The following is a 21,522-nucleotide window of genomic DNA, read 5'->3' on the forward strand; positions in this document are numbered from 1 at the left end:
GTCAGAATTATTAGCCCCCCTGAATTATTAGGGCCTCTGTTTAGTTTTTTCACTAATTTCTGTTCTGTTCTGGGAAGATTGTTTCAGTACATTTCTAAGCATACTATTTAAAAAAAAAAAATTATTTCTAATAACGATAATTATGATTTATTTTTATCTTTTCCATGATGACAGTAAATAATATTTGACTAGATATTTTTCAAGAAACTTCTATACAGCTTTAAGTGACATTAAAAGGCTTAACTAGGTTATTAAGGTGAACTAGGCAGGTTAGGGTAATTTGTCAAGTTATTGTATAACGATGGTTTGTTCTGTAGATTATCGGGGAAAAAAAATAGCTTAAAGGGGCTAATAATTATGTCCCAAAAATGTTTTTTTTAAAAATTAATAACTGCTTTTATTCTAGCCGAAATAAAACAAATAAGACTTTCTCCAGAAGAAAAAATATTGTCAGACATACTCTGAAAATTTCATTGCTCTGTTAAAAATCATTTGGGAAATATTTAAAAAAGAAAATTAAAATTAAAAGGGGGCTAATAATTTTGACTTCAACTATACATTGATTTTTATGCTCCTTTGTCATTCATTGATGACCGAAATATTTAAAAAAAAAGTGTCAAAACAAAGAATAAATTAAAATAAACAACCATTCATTCATTTTCTTTTGGCTTTAAATACACATTAAAAAAAAAAAAAAATTAATAGCTTCAGATATAGGAGACCCCTTCCTAACCAGTGCTAATTTCACAGCATTTGAGTATGTCTTTATTTGGCTGGTATTGTCTGTATTAGCATAGCATTGCAAACCATAAATAATATAATAATGAATATGGCTTTTACTGTTCTCAGCATGACTTCAAATATAACTCAGGTAAACACTGTAAGCATGAATCTTTTCAATGTTTATACAAGGCTCAAAACAAAAACAAAAATAAAATAACACATTTATACAGCATTAATAATTTACACAATTTTACAGTATAATATTTTACAAACAATAAGTAGAAAAGTATTCACTAGTACCATAATGGCCAACACAGACACAGACACAGTAAGAAATATATTATTTACATCTACTTATACAGCATTTAGCCCTATGTACATCTTTTATTTTCAATCAAATAATTACAAAGATTATTGATAAACCTGTGCAATTTTCTTGTTTCTTGACTAATTTCTCTGAAATATCTGCTGTTAGGTTAACAGCTGTAGTGTACAATTCAAAATAAGCACATCCAATGATTATAAGACATAACACTTTAAGAGTTTGAAAGCATCTATAAAGTCTCATCTTGCTCCGTATGGTCATCTTGGCTGAAGTCCAAAGAGCTCTCTGATTCCACAGGTGTCACATGATCACACCCAGAGTCTGACAAGCTCGTCTGAGAGTCCGCAAGATCTCTTTGAGGATCTGCAATATCTGTCTCAAAAGCGCTATTCAGTTCACCGTGCAAATGCTTCTTCTGAATCTCCTCAAAGATCTGAAGAACCTTTGGAAAACCACAACATGTAGATTTGCTGTTAACTCCAGGTAGTTGGCGTTTATAAACATTTATGATCACCTTGTGTTTTTGTTATGTTATATTATGTCATGCTACCTTAGATTTGGGAATTAGACCAACACGGAAAAATCCAATCTGGCCACTCTCGATTTTGGTGCAGTCTACTACTGTGGAAGCAATGTTCTCTGGTGACGGCCCATCACAAAGCACTCCATCTACCTGTAAATTATAGGCAATGATATTTTAATCCTCTAGTGTTTATTTGTTTATTTATCTTATCAAAAAGTACACCACTTTCGTACCTTGTCACCAAGTTTTGCATAAACTTGGTTATGATGGGTAGTATCAGCCTCACCAGTTGGGTTGGCTGATGTGACTGCAATGGGACCCACCTTTAAAACAAGAATGCATGATTTATACTGCACCTTGCTATTACAAAACCCAATATTAGCAAACTATAACACCACCTACTGCATTTATAAGGTGTGTAGCAACAGTGCAGTCTGGGTTTCTGATGGCTATACTCTGCGGTGTGCCAATATATTTTGATGAGTCACCCAGTCCAAAGAATTCCATCCATGGCGCTAAGATTAAAAAATGAAATATCAATTAAATTCTACAATCCAAGCTCATTCTGATCACGTACCCCTATATACATTTCTGGAGAGAGCAAAATATGTCCCAAGAGCTATGTTTTTTTGCAGTTTTTGTTTTTCGCAAATCCGCCAGAGGTTGCTGGGTACACTTTTTCAGATCTCAAATCGCGCCAGCTGTTCTTTTCGGTTGACTGACTGACTGACCAACCGACCAATTCCCCCACCCACCCCCTTCTCTAAACCTAACCAACCGTGTTTTAAAAAGCACTGATTGGCCCGCCCACCCCCTTCCCTTAACCCAACCGCAGTGTTTTCAAAAGCAATCTTGAAAAAGAAATGTCATTACAACAACCTAATTTTTACCACATTTTCAGATTTTACCAAATTTTCACATTGTTATTTACTATTATTACCTATTTTTTTGGCTTTGGTTTTTGTCTTACCTGCGGACTGGTATCGTTTTCAGCAGACTAGAACCCCATTGTCGTGGTCAACTATGCTCTGCGTCTCAAGTCTGTAAACTTATGTGTCAGACCACTGGACAAACTGGTAACAGTGGAAAAGCCTCCATAAGGAGGTAAGCGGTCAGCTGTGATGTGCGAAAAGGAACGGTGTGTCATACCCCCGTAGCATTCGTTTTAAAGACGAAATGCAGCCATATGTGGCTCTGGCTACATAATGTGCGATCTCCAGAAATGTAAATAGGGCTAAGATTTGAGCCTATGTTGCAATTCTACATCATTTTGTAAAAAAAATATCAGATTCAGTGTGAAAATCACACTACTTACCTCTAGCTATAACCAAGCTAATGGAAGATGGCCAAGCAGCTTCCATAAAGTCCCATAAAATAGGGCTGATCTGTTTTCTGACTGGCTCCAACTGCTTTATTGATGCAACCCATAAGGACATGGGTCTTTCTTTGGCCTGCTTCTTTACACTAGAAAATGTGTGATCATATGGTTAGTGACAACGTTGGAGCAACCACATCTAAATATTCTTCTTAAAGTTTGGGCTTAAAATAACAACAGGGAAATTATATTTCACCTATATGCCTTTTCAACAGCTTGTGGGCGATTACAGGCTGCCACAAGAACATAGACAGTGTCTGTGGGCATTCCACAAATTCCCCCATTCTTCATGATCTCTGTAATAAAATAATGGGAAATGTATTGGTTAAACACATTCACGTATATGCAAACAGGTTTGCCAATAGATATTAGTCAGGGGTTTGGAAATGACTTAACTTCATACAGAGCATGTAAAGTGTAATGTATGCCATATTTCCTGACTAAGGTCTACAGCAGGGGTCACCAAACTTGTTCCTGGAGGGCCGGTGTCAGGCAGATTTTAACTCCAACCCTAATTAAACACACCTGAACAAGCTAATCAAGGTAGATACTGTATACTTGAAACATTCAGGCAGGTGTATTGAGGCAAGTTGAATCTAAACCGTGCAGGAACACCAGCCCTCCAGGACCAATATTGGTGACCTCTGGTCTAGTGTAAATCAGTATTTGTGAAAGTTACTTTTAAAAGTAATTTATTCAAATCTTGAGTTAAAAAACTAACTCAATTACATTTTAAGCAAGTGTTGTTTTTTTTACTTGGCAGTGCGTAAGAGTGTAAAATATTACTTTTAAAAGTAACTTTCCACGACTCTGGTTCAGTTTTTGCTATACTTACTGACCTGCAATCTGATGAACTGATGTGGACTTCCTTGCTGTGAGGTGAGGGCAACTGTCTTTGCCTCCTCCAAAGCCACTCAGCTTGATGAATGGATCCCCAAGTGGTAATTGTGGACTTTTAAAGGTGGAGTTGAAAATGCTGGCCAAAAACATATAGAAGCTGACAAGCCCAACTATTATGGTCACACCAATATCATAACCATAGGGCAGTGCACCCACTGCATCCAGTAAGAAGCTAATAAGGATGAGCTGGAAAGTGAATGTATAGATAAACCAAGCCTTGCTGAGAAACATCGACCCAGCTGTCACTAATACGTTGAAGAGCATGAAACTGATGATTCCTACTGCTAGGTGTAGGCCACGCACATCACCATAGAGGCCGCCAAAGCGTGTCAGTCCCCACACTGTCCACATGATACCATAAAGAACGAAAGTCGTGCTCTCTAGGGTCTTTCCTCGAGCAAAGGCAACAGAACCACATATTAAGTGCAACACACCACCAGAAACTACTGTCCAAGGTAGGATGAGAAGGGCTAAGGGGTTTCCACTAGAAAGTGAGGCTGTAATTGAAAAGGCAGCCAGGACACTGCAGGCATGGCCCAACACTTCAGCATCTGCATATTTGGAATAGCCCAGATAGGGAGCATGCCGATTTTTATCATGGGTATGTAGGACAAATTTATTACTGCGACTAAACAGGTTCTTAATAAAACCTGCACCTGTAGGTATCTTACTTGGGGATGCCATGTTATAAAGGGTAACAAAAAGCACAAAAGAAGACATGACAAAAATGGCAGCCTGAACACCTTGCGTTCCTCTCTGAAAGAAGCTCTGGGGTTCAGATGCAACTGCAATACAGTATGCAACAAAGAACAGTTGGTAAATAGTATTGACAAATCCTCCCTGCAAGCTAAACAAAGCCAGAATGAAAAACAGCACAGAGAATACAACTGGAAAAGGCACTGGAGAATAAGGAACCTGGTTTGTTAGGTGCACTACTAACGCAGTGTATCCTTCAGTGAAATGCAGAATCGATGTGAAGCCATAAAAAGTAGCTGCCATGTGGTCCATGAATCTATAGCTCTGAACACACACACACAGCTGAAAGACACCAGCGGTCCACAGCCATGGCACATGACCAGAGAAAAGAGCAGGGACAACACCAAGCAGAACACAGGCTAGCACACTAGCTGACAACAAATTCATGATTATCCCAATTATCACAACAGCGTTGGCATATCGACCCTGTAACTGTTTGTTATCTTTGTTAAATGTTCCGGGTAGCTGAATCTTTCTTTTGGTAATATAAGACAACAAGCGACCACTTCCAAAGTATGCACCCACAATACAGACCAGCAGATAGCAGACGGCAGTAGCTGCCTTTCCGAAGGCCAGATCTGCAAGGCCAGCAATCTGGTGGGCACAAGCTAAACATATGGTAAGGGCAATGAATGACAGGACAACCTCATGACACACAACAGCCACAATACAAATAACAAGCAGTGCCAGTGTGAAAGCTGCAAGGCCCGGCACCATAGCATCTCTCAGTCCTTTTTGGCCATTTATTATATTTTCACCTGCAAGTATGTAAACTAAACCTGAACCACACCATAAGGCAGACACTGTCAGGCACAAACTACCAAAGAGTACATTGTGGGTCTTGCTGCGTCGTAAACCTAAGAGAAAGAATAAGAAAAAAGACATTTACATAGAGGACAAACAGTTTTATTAGCCCCCCTGAATTATTAGCCCCCGTTAATTTTTTTCCCCAATGTCTGTTTAAAGGAAAGATAATTTTTTTCAACATATTTCTAAACATAATAGTTTAAATATCTCATATCTAATAACTGATTTATTTTATTTTTGCCATAATGTCAGTAAATAATATTTTACTAGATATTTTTCAAGACACTTTAATACAGCTTAAAGTGACGTATAAAGGCTTAACTAGGTTAATTAGGTTAACTAGGCAGGTTAGGGTTATTAGGCAAGTTATTGTATAACGATGGTTTGTTCTGTAGACTAATTTAAAAAATTGCTTAAAGGGGCTAATTATTTAGTCCTCAAAATAGTGTTTAATATAAAAAACCTGCTTTTATTTTAGCCGAAACAAAACTTTTTCCATAAAAAAATTGTATCAGACATACTGTAAAAATTACCTCGCTCTGTTAAACATCATTTGGGAAATATTTAAAAAAAGAAAAGAAAAAAAAGAGCACCATAAAAAGTTTGAAGATTAAGTGTTTAATTTTTGAGGCATTTCCACTACCAGAAAAATAACTGACAAAAATAACAAACAAACCACCCCCCAACCCCACCACCATCATACAGACTTTAAGTGCAAATATATTGCAACAATATTATATAAATATATAAATATATAATAAATATAAATGTGTTGCTTTTTCATGAATAATATGGTAACAATATTTTTGTTAAAAATATTAAGTGTTTATATGTTAATAGCATTTTTGTAAATAAATTAATAATCGCCACAATATGTTACTCTCTGATTTAAATACGATAAAGATTTTTTTTTTTTTTGTATATAAAATCTTATGTGGTTTATTGCCATCAAATAGTGAATGTGAAACACATACAGTACCTGAATAAGCCAGCAGAGAAGCAAATATGAGGAGCAGAATTCCTAAAGCTGTGTCTTTGATCAGGGATTTGTCTGGAGAGCTCGCATAGTTGTTCACCAGTAACAACAACGAACCTATCAGAACATTATCATCATTATTATTATAAGCACAATTCGATATTCAAGTAATTATAATATTAAGTAATTATATATAATTATAATTATTCAGGTCTGTAATATAATAAATACATAATATACTAAGAATATACACACAATAAACTAAGTATTACAATACGCAATAATATATTTCAAAGTGTAAAACATTTACAATAATTTTGTGCATTTTAAAATAAAGTTACATAGCAAAAAAAAATTTTTTTTACTTTAAAAAGGCTAAATAGCAGTTTTAATTGTTTTAAAAATCTTTCGAAATAAACAACTAATCAAAAAATCACAACTTTCTTCTTTTTTTTCAGAAACCTACCCCCAGATATCCCCAGAATGCCAATGGATAAGTGTAATGATTCAGTCTCCGCCATCCTCACTTTTGACGCTCTTCACTCTCTCGCTTAGCTTTATACACACTGCTGACGTTATGCATAGTGATGTCAGATACGCCCTTTCTAAAAATGCCCTTTATTTCCTTCTTTCCTGGTATAGCCAACTAGAAACATTTTCCTAAATGAATTCATGTAATAAATATATAATTTGAGTTATTTAACACATTTAAACCTGTTCTGATTTAAGCAAACTGGTGTTTTTAGTAGCCTTTTTTATTATTAATTCAAACGTAGCCTATAATATAACTTGCTGATTATCTTTTAAATTATATTATAATTATTATGATTATTATTTTAATTAAAATTATAGGCCTATTTATTGTTGTTGTTGTTAATAATATTATTGTTAAAATTATTATTAATTTTATTTTGCAAAAGAAATCGTAAATCATTTTTAATTAGAGACAAACGAAAAAGCATACAACTGGATGCAAAATAATAATAATAATACATGGAAAATAGTGGTTTACTTAGACACCTGCCTGATATATGCGTGGAAGTCTATCTGTGACAATAATCTTTAAAAGTCGATAAAAAAAAGTCAAAGAAAACGGATTAATTTGTCCACAGATGACACACATTCAATCCAATGATTGAATAAAGACAGTCTGCTAGTTTCACAACCTTCAACTCCAAACTTAATGATTTCATTTATAAGAAACGTACAATCAGTTAATGTGCACCAATATAAAAATAGATGAGCTCAGAAAGGAGGGCATGACTAAGCGGTATGCGCGACCTGTTTGAACGGGGACAATAGTTTTTTTTTTTATTTCCTTCCAGAAAGCGCTCACGGGTGTGTCCTTAACTTTTTAACACGCCTTCATGGGCGGTTCAGCTTTTCAAGAATATAAGTAGAATACAGTCTTGCTCATCTTTGAGTGGTGAAAGCAACCTTCAGGAAAAGAGCGCACTTCACTGTAAAGTCAACTACTTTAACGAGGTAGGTTCTGCATTTAATTTCACAACGGCATTTGTAGACTTGAACCTAAAAGTTTCAGATTTTTAAAAACGGTAAAATCATGTTTAAAGTCTAAATTTAAACATAATTTCCAGTATATGTTCTAGTTGTTCTTTAATGCTACAGTTAGTGTAACCATAATTTTGCAACTGTAGAAATGATTTCCTAATACGTGAGGTTTTATCGGGTTCAAAACATGTTGACCTGTTCCCTGGAAACAGCTGTGATCGTGCGTTACCTGGGTAAAACTCTCTGGAGGTGTCATTACCATAAATATTTAAAGCAGCGTGTCAGGAGTTGGCACCTGTTGTTGTCTTTGCTTTTCTTTCATTTTTTTATAGAGTGTCGTGAAATGTATATATTCTAAATGAATACTGTACCTTAAAAGACCAGCATGAATGGCAAACTTCTGTATTGTGTTTAATGTAACAGATAAGATGGCAAAGAAGAGTGTTGCATTAGTTCTGTCTGGCTGTGGCGTGTATGATGGCACAGAAGTTCATGAGGCATCAGCCATTATGGTACATCTCAGTCGAGCAGGTGCAGAGGTAATGTCTCTTTCTCTCTCTCTCTCCCTCTCTCTCTCTCTCTCTCTCTCTCTCTCTCTCTCACACACACACACACACACACACACACACATACAGTTGAAGTCAGAATTATTAAATCGCTTGTTTATTTTTTTCCTCAATTTCTGTTTATCGGAGAGATTTTTTCAACACATTTCTAAACAAAATAGTTAATAACTCATTTCTAATAACTGATTCATTTTATCTTTATCATGATGACAGTAAATAATATTTGACTAGATGTTTTTCAAGACACTTCTATACAGTTTAAAGTAACATTTAAAAGGCTTAACTAGGTTAATTATGTTAACTAGACAGGTTAGGGTAATTAGGCAAGTTATTGTATAACGAGGGTTTGTTCTGTAGGTTATTGAGAAAAAAATATCTTAAAGGGGCTAATAATTTTGTCCCTAAAATTGTGTTTAAAAAAATTTAAAACAGCTTTTATTCTAACAAAAATAAAACAAACAAGACTTTCTCCAGAAGAAAAAATATGATCAGACATACTGTGAAAATTTCCTTGCTCTGTTAAACATCATTTGGAAAATATTTTGAAAAAAAGAAGAACATTTTTTGAAGGGGGCTAATAATTCTGACTTCAACTGCATAAATAAATTGCATATATATAAATAAGCCTATATATACCCTAATAAATAAGATAAATGAATGAATAAGAACAAGGGATGAATTTTGAATTATAGTGTATCACATTTTATCAGACAAAAATAGTTGCACAACACAAATATTTATAAAAGTAGAACATTTACTGAGGGACAAATTTACACTGAGAAGCAGAATCATACCCGATGAAAACTCTAACATAACATTTTTATTAATGTTAAAAAAAATAACTCTTAAAGATTAAACTGCCCAGACAGAACTATAATATCTATAATAACTATAATATCTTACTGTTTCACTATATATTTCTTATAAATCATATGCAGCTGTAAGTAAGCTTAAGATACTTTTTAAAATATAAAAATATTAATTATTCAATTAAAAATAAATAAATAAATACCACCTCATGCCTTGCTTCGATGTTGAACTTTCTGTGTAGGTTACAATATTTGCACCTGATGTTGAGATGATGCATGTGGTGAACCACTGTGAAGGGAAACCTGTGGCAGACAAGAGGAACGTGATGCAGGAGAGTGCCCGCATCGCCCGTGGTGATGTCACAGATCTAGCCAAGCTAGATGTCAGTGCATTTGATGCACTCATCATTCCAGGTAATAAGAGCATCCATGACATTATATAACTCCACAAATAAATGACTAAATACTCTAACAGAACAATCTGATCTTAATGTGTTAAAACTGTATACCGTACATATGAATTTATTTAGAAATTATTCTTCACTAATTTTATCCTACTTTAAACATTGGGCACCTCTTTTATAGGAACCCATCAAATGTCCATGCTATGTTGACAGATTAGTCAGTGATTAGTCATCGATGCATAAACTCCAGTAGGCCTTGTATGTCATTAATGTGTGACTTTACATAAATTGCTGTCTGGAGATAAGGCTTGGTTTGGTTTGTCAAACCAAGTTTATCAATGAGTCCACAGAGAAATGACCAACAAATAAGCCTGCACAGACACATTTACATAGCTGAAATGACCATTTTCAAACTTTGCCGTCCTTTGTAAGGATCTTGTTCTAGCATCTCTCTCTTAATCCATACATATTTACAACACTCAATTACCAATTTTAGGATTTTTGGGGGGTTCAAAATACATATTCTGAACTATTAAGCCTGTAGGTGGTTGTTTTGGGTTAATGAAGGTATTAAAAAAAACAAAAAGGTTATGGGCGATAATGCACTATGGTTGGGTTTAGGGGTGGGGTTAGGTGCCTCGCCTCCTTTTTAAAATCGTACAATTCCTTGTACGATTTTGTACAAATTAGCCACTAAACTGACAAAATGTAAAATACTTACGTTTTCTCGTTAGATCAGGCTGGATTTATCAGTGGGTTGGATTTAAATAGAACATAGTTTAAAAACTCATATTATACTTTAATTTTTATTTTAAAATGTGCAGTATATTTTATAGCACAATGAGCGTATTTATTTTAAAAGAATACAAAAATTTAAGTTGTTAATTCTGTTAATTCTTCATGTGCCATACAGGGGGTTTTGGAGTGGCTAAAAATTTGAGTGACTGGGCCACAAAAGGCAAAGAGTACTCCATCACACCTCAGATCGATAAGGTCATTAAAGGTTTCCACCAGGCAAAAAAACCCATTGGTCTCTGCTGCATTTCCCCTGTGCTGGCAGCGAAGGCTATTCCTGGATGTGAGCTCACCGTCGGTCATGACAAAGTGTGTAAAATGTAAGTTTGGTCAATTTATTTGAATAATAGTTCACATGAAACAGATAAAGGGTTTAATAAAAGTGTGTGGTTACTTATTAATAGGCTTTTGTACTAAGCGTTGTCATTTTTTTCTTAACTGCAGGTGGCCATATGCTCAAGTGGCACAATCCATGGCAGAACTGGGCTGCAAACATGTCAATAAGCATGTTGGCGAGGTACATGTTGATACCAAGAACAAACTGGTGACAACAAGTGCATTCATGTGCAATGCTCCCATCCATGAGATTTTTGATGGCCTGGAACTGATGGTAGCAGATGTTCTCAAACTAGCCTAACTCTGTTATGTGACATTGTTCAAATATTACAATAATATGCATATTTATTTCAACCAGAAAATGTTGTCATTTGATCAAGGAGAATTGAATATAGGTTACATACTGCAACAATTTCAAGTAAAACTGTGTTTTTGAGGTAACCTATTATCAATAAAACTGACTTGAATCTATGCATTTCTTTGTTTATTGAATTTCGTATTTCATTCATATGATTATAGACAAGCTCAATAAGTATTTCACTTCTTCCATCTTGCATTTAGATTGGCACCCTACCCCCACAAACCACACATGTTGAAGTATTTCTAAATTTACTGCAAAAAAAGCAATTATTTTTTAAATTTATGTGATAAACTATATACATTTTATATAAATCATTTGTTACAATAAACAACAAATCAACAAACATATTGTTCCAAATAACTGGCTGACTTACAGTACTTGCTCATTTATATTGTATATTAATTGATTGAAGCTATGTAAACTACAAAAAGCCAAATCAAAATAAAAAATATTGGTCATAATTAATTGAAATGAGAAAGTGGTGCATTTCACATTTTTTATATACAAAAAAAAAAAAAAATGCTGGTCCTGTGCTTTTAAAACTGAATATAGTTAGGCACCTTTGTTACGGTGCGGGTAGCAGCAATATAAGTAAAGACCAAGGTAACCAAGATAAGTAAAATATGTGACAAAACAATATGTACTAATAAATGGTCACCACGAAAGCCATTTACAAAAAAATAAAAATAAAATCTATAAGAAACACTTTGCAATAATTTTTTTTTAATGTAACATATTTACATATTGTGAATTCCGTCCTTCAACAGTGACATTCTTATTGAACTGAACTAAATCATTCATTCATTAATTTTTTTACCGGCTTAGTCCCTTTATTAATCTGGGGTCGCCACAGCAGAATGAACCGATAACTTATCCAGATTTGTTTTACACAGCGGATGCCTTTCCTATCTTCCATAAACACTCATACACAACAGACAATTTAGCCTACCCAATTCACCTGTAGCATGTCTTTGGACTGTGGGGAAAAGCGGAGCACCCGGAGGAAACCAACGCGAACGCGGGGAGAACATGCAAACTCCACACAGAAACGCCAACTGACACAGCCTAGGCTCGAACCAGCAATATTTTGTTTAGAAATGTGTTGAAAAAAATCTCTCCGTTAAATATATATATGACAAACAAACAAGTAAGCAAACAAAAAATAACACTGTCACAAAAAAAGAGGAGAATACTCCTCATACTAACACTAATACTACTCATAATAATAATAATAATAAAAGAAGGAGGTTGAGGGATTAGGAAGATGAAAATAATAGTAACATAAAGCAATAATACAATAATAAGGCTGCCTCTGGTCCTCCGTGATGACAGCACAAGTCAGACTCTGCCCATTCCAAGTGATGTCTGTCATCAAGAAGAGGTGCCCCACGGCTCAAATGCCACCCCTCGGCTAATTTGTGATGCACTAAAAAGCCAGCTCGGCCCAGACCACCATGTCACACTTAGCCTAAGTGTGTTTGGTATATGTATTTATGCATTTTTCTCTTTTGTATGCATCCCAAATTTATGCATGCATATGTCATTATCTAATATGCGGTGGAAGAGAAGGTAAGAAAAAAAACACAAGGATAGGACATCCTGAGCCAAGCCAGTATAATCCTACACAGCAAATTTTAGATAGTAGATTTAACTACCTTGGAGTTAAAATTAACACTCCCTCAGAGTTTATATGGGAACCACTATAAGTGTTAAAAATAACACTTTTGAACGTGTTAACATTGTCAACACCAAGAGAGTGTTAATTAGCAAACTCTTGTTGTGTAAAATATCTGTTAAATTTCCGTAAAAATACCAGCAGCTGTAGTTGCCAGAACCTTTTTGTGAAAAACATGGAAGTTTTATATAACTGTATAAATTTACAAATAATAACCATATTTCATGAACTAATACAATGTTCATTTTACAAAATCATAGCTTAGTGCAAAAAATGTAAAGTCTTTAGATGCAATAATGTTTTCATGTGTGATGGCAAGTAGCAAACTGATTTTGACAGCATTAGTAACTACACAGTTACCTTTACACAAAAGAAGATGCAGCATAACATCAAATATTTTCAGTTCATCTTGGACTTAAACAGAGACGCTATTATCCTCCACAATGGTGACACAAAAACCGTTTTGCTGTTTTTCTTTCTTTTTTTTCATTTTTAGATTTTACGGAAAAATACCAGCAGCTGTGGTCGCCAGTAATCTGCTGTTTTTCACATTCATTCAGTTTACAGAATATTTCTGTTAAAACACATTCAACAGTCTGTATTTTTTATTGATCTCACACTGCAAATTTTAGATTTGGTAGATTTAACTACCTTAGAGTTAAAATTAACACTCCCTCAGTGTTTATATGGGAACCACTATAAGTGTTAAAATAACATTTTTGAAAGTGTTAAAATGTTTAACACCCAGAGTGTTAATTAGCAAACTCTTATTGTGTAAAATATCTGTTAAATGTATGTCAAAATACTGGCAGCAGTGGTTGCCAGTAATCTGCTGTTTTCAACATTTTAGATTCCAGAATATTTCTGTTAAAAACAAATCACATTGTTTGTATTTTTCATTCGAACACACGTAAGCCTTAAATTCCAGAGCAAAATCCTCACTAGTGTCCTCACTACAGAGGGCTGAACACTTAGACAGTGATGAAGTTAATGAGACAATTAAGTGTCTAATTAAAGGAGGATTGAGAATTTTTGATGAACAACTGTTAACGAGCAGAATCACTGAAGGACAGAAAAACACAAGCCAAAACCAAAGATGAAATCAACTGAGAAAAAAAAACTATAAATAAAATATTAATCAATAAAAATAAAACAAATTACACAATAAAAAATGTTATTTTTCAACATCTTTAAAAAAACTCATCAAATTAAACAACTTATCATGGAGCTTCACCTATTACTGACCAGTGACTTTATTTCTGTCATGTGAACAAAAGCTCTTAATAAAATTTCTGTTGTTCATTTGAAGTCACCATGATAGAGGACAGAGTCTGCTTTAGTCGGGCTTTTCAACTTCTTACTATAAATGTCTTTTATTTTGGCTGCTATAGATAGTGTTAATTACACTATTTAAATATATAGCATGGAGAGCCGAAGGAACATTAAACTGTCAGTCTGAAGAGATTATTAATGATAACATAGCCATCCTTTCCTGCTTGTTTTCTAATTCAATGTCATATTAGTTATGTGTGAGAAATAAATAATGTACATAAATGAAACCACTGAAACTCTAATAAAATAAAAACAATATTTACAATGAAAATGTTTGATCTATGGCAAAACTTATAAACACCCAGACATCAGTAATTAGTCTTTGAATCTCAATAATGGTGACAAACAAAAAAATAAAAATCAAGTAAAAAAAAAAAAAACACTACTGAAATATCACCTCCCAAAAACAACACAAAATAAAGGAAAATAAAGAGATTGTAAGAACATAAAGCTGCATAATTTATTCATGCTGCAATGCATGCTGGGAGCTTTGTACTATGCTGGCACCCAGCATGCATTGCGGCATGAACTATGCAGCTTTTTTTTTTAGCAACCACGGTTGAGGTTCATGTCCTGATTCTTGATGCCTATGTGTCATAAAGAGCAAGCTGGATCTTGAATGTTTAGTGCATGACACTCTAATTATTAATTGCATCCTAATTGTTGGTTGAATCTTCTTTGAAGAGCAGCAGAATGCCAGTAGTATTGTCCCATGCAGCTTTAATACAACTACATTTGCATATCTTTATGAATCAACTTAATAAACACCTGAAATTAAATCTATAACAATTAAGCATAAACAGTATAGTTTCTCTTGACCTTTCTTGCTATAGCTAATGAGTTTTAGAAACACGGCTATAGCAGTCAGAGAAACATTAGGGTATAAGAGTAAAGCTTCAAGAACTCAAATAAACAGCCTCTGATCTCTATGATGGTGAGGTTGAATGAAATATTTTTAATAAAAAAAATATAACCTCTGTTCATTGTCAAATATTCTTACAGAAATTAAGTCAAACTGTAATCAGTGAAGCTGCTTATGCTATTATTTAATGGAGTTGTTTAATCCTCTGTTTTAATTCAGCTGGTTTGGTGTGAGGCTGTGTCTGTAGTTTTATTTCTTCCTTCAATTTCTTATTCCTTCAGTCATTGTGCTTGTTAACAGCAGGTGTTCAACAGCAGGTGTCTGAATTCACTTATTTGTGGTCATTCGCTCTGTCTAGTGGACTAAACTAATTGACCAATTTAAGGGCCAGGTGAATGAGGGTGTGGCGAGATTTCAGACACTCTGATTAGTTTCTCAAATACAAGGGTTTTCTACAAAGGTAGATAAATGTTACTCTGTATGACAAGAAGGCAAATCAGCTTCTAACGCTGAGAGGGTTATTTTACCTTTATCTAACTCTAGAATTTTAACACTTTACTCTGAATTACCACAACACTTGAAATTTAACACCAATGAATTTGCTGTGTACATTGGAACATTAGGATGTTGGGCCCACATCACACCCATCCACGCCTAATCTGAACCCAGACAGGGCAGGGACTGAGATGACATTCAACTGAGGACTAGAGGCTGAAAATGAAATGGGGGGATGTAGAGAAAGAAGGAAGAATAATTACTTCAGATTTTTGATTAACAATTGTTTTCTTTGTAAAGCCTGTTTGATGTAATTTGCATTGCAAAAAGTGCTACAGAAACAGAAACTGTTTTGTTACATATTAAAATAGGTCTTGTGTTTGAAAGTCATTTAAATGGTGGAGCAAATCAAGTTCTGACATGATGCCATACTTTTTAATTTTGCTCCAACAAAAATTATTTTTAATGAGTAAAAGCAAAGTGTGCAGATCTGATGAGCAAGTAAAATAAACACTCTCTCAAACTACTATTCACAAAATGGATACGGTTGAAAGTAAGTAGGTAAAACATTGAAAATGTCCACTTCCAACATTATAATAAAATGGAGATGTTCTACCTGAAAGAAGGTGTTAGTATTGTCTTGGTGAGGTGTAACGTTTGAGTTGCAAAACACTCTCCAAGGAGTACAGCTCATGGGGCCAGAAAAAGCAAACAACGCCTAGTCACACACACATTTATTCCATAATGAGATTTCTTTAATCATTCTCATTTGTTTCATTTCAATGAAAGGTTAGATTTTTGTTAATACTTCGAAAGGATTTTGAAAAGTGCAAGTGATTTGAGCACGACTAAATGATCGTATAACATTTTTTTTGTAGAGTAACTGCATTTTTTGTGGAGTAACTGTGAAAATGTTTGCAAACGTAATCTGAAATTTCCTACTGCCACACTGCACTAAAGATAGAAATAACTGACATAAACATTAACATGTGTATGCATATATTTTTATATATTATTTATTTGTATATATTATATATATTTATTTGTGGAGCTTGCATGTTCTCCTCGTGTTTGCGTGGGTTTCCTCCGGGTGCTCCGGTTTCCCCCACAAGTCCAAATACATGTGTAGTATAGTTGAATTGGGTAGGCTAAATTGTCTGTAGTGTATGTGTGTGATTGAGTGTGCATGCATGTTTCCCAGTGATGGGTTGCAGCTGGAAGGGCATCCGCTGCGTAAAACATATGCTAGATAAGTTGGCGGTTCATTCTGCTGTGGCGACCCCAGATTAATAAAGGGACTGAGCTGAAAAGAAAATTAATGCATTAATGAATATATTTATTTTGAACTCTGGTCGTTAGCCTGTGATCTAATATAATCAGACCATCTTTTCTCAGTCTGTACTCCTGTGTTTTCCCTGCAAACACTGCTATTGAGTTTGCTGTTTATTATTTGCAAATGTAATGTAACTCTGTCATCTTGTATAACTACTGAAGAGCTATGTTAAATTTTTTAACTCTGCTTTTTGTTTGGCTTTGAATATAGATGCTCCATTTAAACAGGCCCTCAGCCCTGGTTAGGTTAAGCCCCAGCTGGCTCCAGGTCACCTACTAAATGTTGTTTAAACCTGTAAAAGGCTGACTGTCCTCTTTTAAAACCATAAATTCCATTGTTAATCCCATTGTTTGCTCAATTTTGTTGCAATACTTGAGGAATGCACAGGTTCTTTTTTTTTTTTGTTCAGAAAGTACATCAGATCACACCTCTCTCTTGACATAAATTACTCTAAATTGGTTTCTCCACCCAGTAATTTATACCAGTGTCTTCATCTTAAAATAATTTCTCAGATGAAACTTATTGAGATGTACTGGCTTGTTGTCTGTTTAGAAAGGTTTTATACACAACTGGTCCTTACTTTGCTATAATAAACAGCTCTTTAATGAATTCGATTTTCAAGAAAGATTTAAACATGCTATCGTACAGGCGCTATAGAATAGACATCAACTTGATCCCCCTATGCCTCTTTTTTTAATCTTTTCACATATATTTGTATACCCCATATGATATTGGAGTGCCCTCTATTGTCCTTTGGGTGCTACTACACAACCTCTTTTCAGTTACAACATATTTTATTCATTCATTCAATTTCCTCCATCTTAGTCCCTTTATTCATCAGTGGTGGCCACAGCGGAATAAACCACCAACTATTCCATCATTTGTTTTACGCAATAGATGCCTTTTCCGGCCACAAGCCAAAACTGGGAAACACTAATGCACTCTTACATTCACATACAAACAGTATGAACAACTTAGTTAATCCAATTCACCTGTACTGCATGTGTTTGGACTGTGGGAGCACCCAGAGGAAACCCATGCAAACACGGAGAGAACATGAAAACTCCACACAGAAATGCCTTCTGGCCCAGCCGAGACTCGAACCAGCAAAGTTCTTGCTTTGAGGTCACAGTGCTAACACCTGAGCCACAGTGTCACCCTCATATCTTATTAGTATTCGATAAATTTAAATAAACTATACTATCTTTAATTTTCAGGAAACCAACATCTCCATAACATATAACATTTAACTTCTGATTCCGATTCTTAATATAGTGATTAAGCCGAATAGCAGGCAACACAGTGGCGCAGTAGGTGGTGCTGTTGCCTTACAGCAAGAAGGTCACTGGTTCGAGCCTTGGCTTGGTCAGTTGGCATGGATGTTTCCCAGAGAAGGGTTGCAGCTGGAAGGGCATCCACTGCGTAAAACATGTGCTGGATAAGTTGGCAGTTCATTCTGCTGTGGCAACCCCAGATAAAAAAGAGACTAAGCTGAAAAGAAAATTAATACGTGAACTTTCCTGAGCTGGAAGCCAGGATAGACTACCTGGGTACTCCAGACTTTTGCTGTAGGGATTATTCTGCCTTTTTCTTGGTAGCAGGTTGCCTATTGGTAATATTCGATTTATAAGTTGAATCTGTTTGGGTGACAAATAATCCTTCCCAAACTTGTCACTGTTCCATTGACCCCATGGTGATTTGGTACAGGAAGAACTGTAAGATGACCTCTGTTCCTTCTCAGTGTTCCCAAGTCTGTTTCTACTTGTTAGGATCTAGGTGTTGATTCTTTTCGGTATACCACTCCAGTAACCTTCAATGCCCTGATTAGGAACAAGTGACTTCTGAGTGACTGGGAGTGTTGATTTCATCCTACACCCCAATCAAGAGCTCTGCGAGCCAGAAACCCTGTCTCAGCCTTGTTCCGGCTATTTGTTCTGCCTCTCCATTTCTCACAAAGATATTGTGGACTACTTGTGACTCGAGCAAACTCTAGATATGCGAATTGTAGATCGTTGTCTGTAACCAATGTTTCTGGAATTCTGTATCTGGCAAATATGAACTTTCCGGTAGTTGTTGCTTATACAAGATTTGGTTGGTTTGTGGCTTTAATATATCTTGAGAAGTTGTCAACAACAACCAGATAATAGCCTACATGCAATTGAAATATATCTGCTGCAATCCATTGTTATTGTCTCACTGGTAATGGTGTTTGCACCAATGGTCACATCTCTCCATCTTTCATCTATTATTACAAAAGACCATTATACTGACTGCTGTGCTCTTGCAATACACTTTTTCATACCTTAATACCCTAGATGCAGCCTGTCAATTAACTCTCTATGCATAAGTTTTGGGACCAGGATCTGCTTTTCTTTCACTGGCAGCCAATTGGCTACATGGACATCTGCTCGATGAGACCAATATGGCATAAGATGTTTGTCTTTTAGTGTATAGTTTCAGTTGCGAGTAATACGGTGGCTCAGTGGGTGGCACCTCACAACAAGAAGGTCGCTGATTTGAGTTCCTGCTGGGTCAGCTGGCATTTCTGTGTGAAGTTTGCAGGTCCTCCCTGTGTTTGCGTGGGTTTCCTTTGAGTGCTCTGCTTTCCTCCACAGTCCAAAGATACGCAGTACAGGTGAATTAAATAAGCTAAATTGGCCATAATGTATGTCTATAAATGCAAGAGTGTATGGGTGTTTCCTAGTGCTGGGTTGCAGCTGGAAGGGCATTGCGTAAAACATATGCTAGATAAGTTGGCAGTTCATTCCGCTGTGGCAACCCCTCATAAATAAAGGGATTAAACTGAAAGAAAATTAAATGTTTCAGTTGCTGACAGATTAAATCTGCATATTACATTTCCTAAATCAGGAATTTGTTGAACAATGAATCCAGCAAAACATGCAGTCCTCCTTCTCCAGTGTTTTGCTTCCATTGATTTTTTTAAAGACGTGCACAATTGTTACGATAAACATGACAGACAGATGTTAGTATCAAACAGATTTATTTTACTAAACAGGGTTTATTGCAGATTATTTTTACAGATAGATAAAAGCAGTGATGATCAATGAAAGTCTTTGGATTATCAGAGTTAAAGAGAAGGATGATGACAGGGAATTCCTTGGAGCTGGTCAATCGATGTGGAGATGAAGGAACACAGGAAGTAGACAAAAGAGATCAAGATTGCTGGATCATAAGTCAGCTGAGAGCCTAAGACAAGGATGTGAGTCCTATCCATACAGAACACCAGACAATGATGGATGGGAATGGGGTGCTTTTATCCAGTGTGGTGCTGATTGGGGAATGGTGACCAGGTGTGTATGAACTCATTACTCAGGTGATTGGGATCAGTGATTAGGAGTAAAGCCTGGCGTATTCGGGATGTTGTAGTTGAATCTGAGCAGTTTTAATCTAAACAGAAAAAATATTGGTATGTTCAGACTCTTGCAAGTCTAAGGTTATTTTTTTCAAGTAGACAAAATATTTTGTATGGAGTATTCCAGTGTATAACAAAAATAACAAGTGAGGGAAAGGAGGGGAAGTTTATATGGGTTCCAGGTCATGAAGGGATAAAGGGAATTGAAATGGCTGACAAATTAGCAAAAAGGTCATTAACGAGAAAATGTAGAAATGCAAATACAGGTTAGTAAAGCAGAAGTGATAAGTCTAATATGGGTAAGAATAAATCAAAAGTGGGAAGAGAAGTGGGACAGAGAAAAGAAAGGAAGGCATTTGTATGAAATTAAACAGGTTGTTAAACAGAGTCAGTAGAGGTAACAGACGAGAAAAGATTGTGAAAACAAGATTAAGACTGGGTCATTGTTTATAAAATAAAACACTTAAATTGATAGGAAAGCATGAAACTGGATAATGTGAGGGCTGTAGTAAAGAGGAGTCAGTAAAACGTTTAGTGATACTAAAGTGCAAAAGGTACGAAACTCAGAGGGAGGAAATGAGAAATGATCTAAGGGAGATAGGTATTCAGGAAATAACATTAAAAAGTTTACTTAATACAAAGGACAGGATTCAGACCAGAATACTTATAATGTTTCTGAGAGAAACAGGTGTTTATGACAGAATATAAAATAAATGAAAAAATAACTTAAATTATAATAGAAGGTAAAGGCAATAGCGTTAACTATAGCCAAGTATTAGAAGTAAACCCAGGAGTAAGAGTACTGTGGTGGTTATTATTATTATTATTATTATTATTATTATTATGGTATTAGAGTACATTGTAATATTAAAGTATTATGATTATTGTTATAACATAGAAGTAGGGGAGAGTATGTGTGTGTATGAGAAAGGGTGGGAAAGAGGAAAGAGAGGGAAAAAATGATTAGTCTGTAAACCTAACCTCTGGTCACACTCAAAACGCTAGATTGTTTGCACAGTAAACTTTAATCTGAGTAAATACAGACTAAACCATTTAAGTACCAACCTTACCACAATAGCTTCATTTTTTATTTGTGCACAATCTGTCTCTGTGGGTGTGAGACTTAATATGTATGTAGTTGTCAGGAAGGATCAAGTGTTCTGTCAACAAATGGCTGCGGCAGAGGGTTAAAGTAGTCTTAAGAGAAAATTAAAGAATTACAATTTCAAAATCTTTTAAGAAAGATGTGGTTTAACTTTACTAAATATAATTGGAGGTTGTCAG

The 21,522-nt window shown here is 35.3% G+C and overlaps 2 protein-coding genes and 1 long non-coding RNA gene across 4 annotated transcripts in view; 2 read left to right on the forward strand and 1 right to left on the reverse strand.

The window, feature by feature from the left end:
* Window positions 1–21,522, forward strand: part of LOC147840776 (uncharacterized) — a 1,215,461-nt gene that overhangs the window by 860,249 nt on the left and 333,690 nt on the right. The gene's annotated exons all lie outside the window — the stretch shown is intronic.
* si:ch211-153b23.4 lies at window positions 877–6,931 on the reverse strand. The gene is made up of 9 exons (NM_001305473.2): window positions 6,852–6,931; window positions 6,389–6,502; window positions 3,786–5,459; window positions 3,143–3,242; window positions 2,887–3,035; window positions 1,974–2,086; window positions 1,805–1,894; window positions 1,599–1,721; window positions 877–1,490 (listed from the first exon to the last, which is right to left on the reverse strand). Exons 1-9 carry the CDS (start codon window positions 6,904–6,906, stop codon window positions 1,278–1,280), a joined length of 2,631 nt encoding a protein of 876 aa, NP_001292402.2. The 5' UTR covers window positions 6,907–6,931; the 3' UTR covers window positions 877–1,277.
* Window positions 7,789–11,282, forward strand: si:ch211-153b23.5. The gene is made up of 5 exons (NM_001386233.1): window positions 7,789–7,870; window positions 8,321–8,436; window positions 9,515–9,686; window positions 10,590–10,791; window positions 10,916–11,282. The coding sequence occupies exons 2-5, from the start codon at window positions 8,326–8,328 to the stop codon at window positions 11,106–11,108; spliced, it is 678 nt and encodes a 225-aa protein (NP_001373162.1). The 5' UTR covers window positions 7,789–7,870; window positions 8,321–8,325; the 3' UTR covers window positions 11,109–11,282.

Source organism: Danio rerio, chromosome 14 (assembly GCF_052040795.2).
Source record: "Danio rerio strain M-AB ecotype USA chromosome 14, GRCz13ab, whole genome shotgun sequence".
Classification (NCBI taxonomy): Eukaryota; Metazoa; Chordata; class Actinopteri; order Cypriniformes; family Danionidae; genus Danio; species Danio rerio.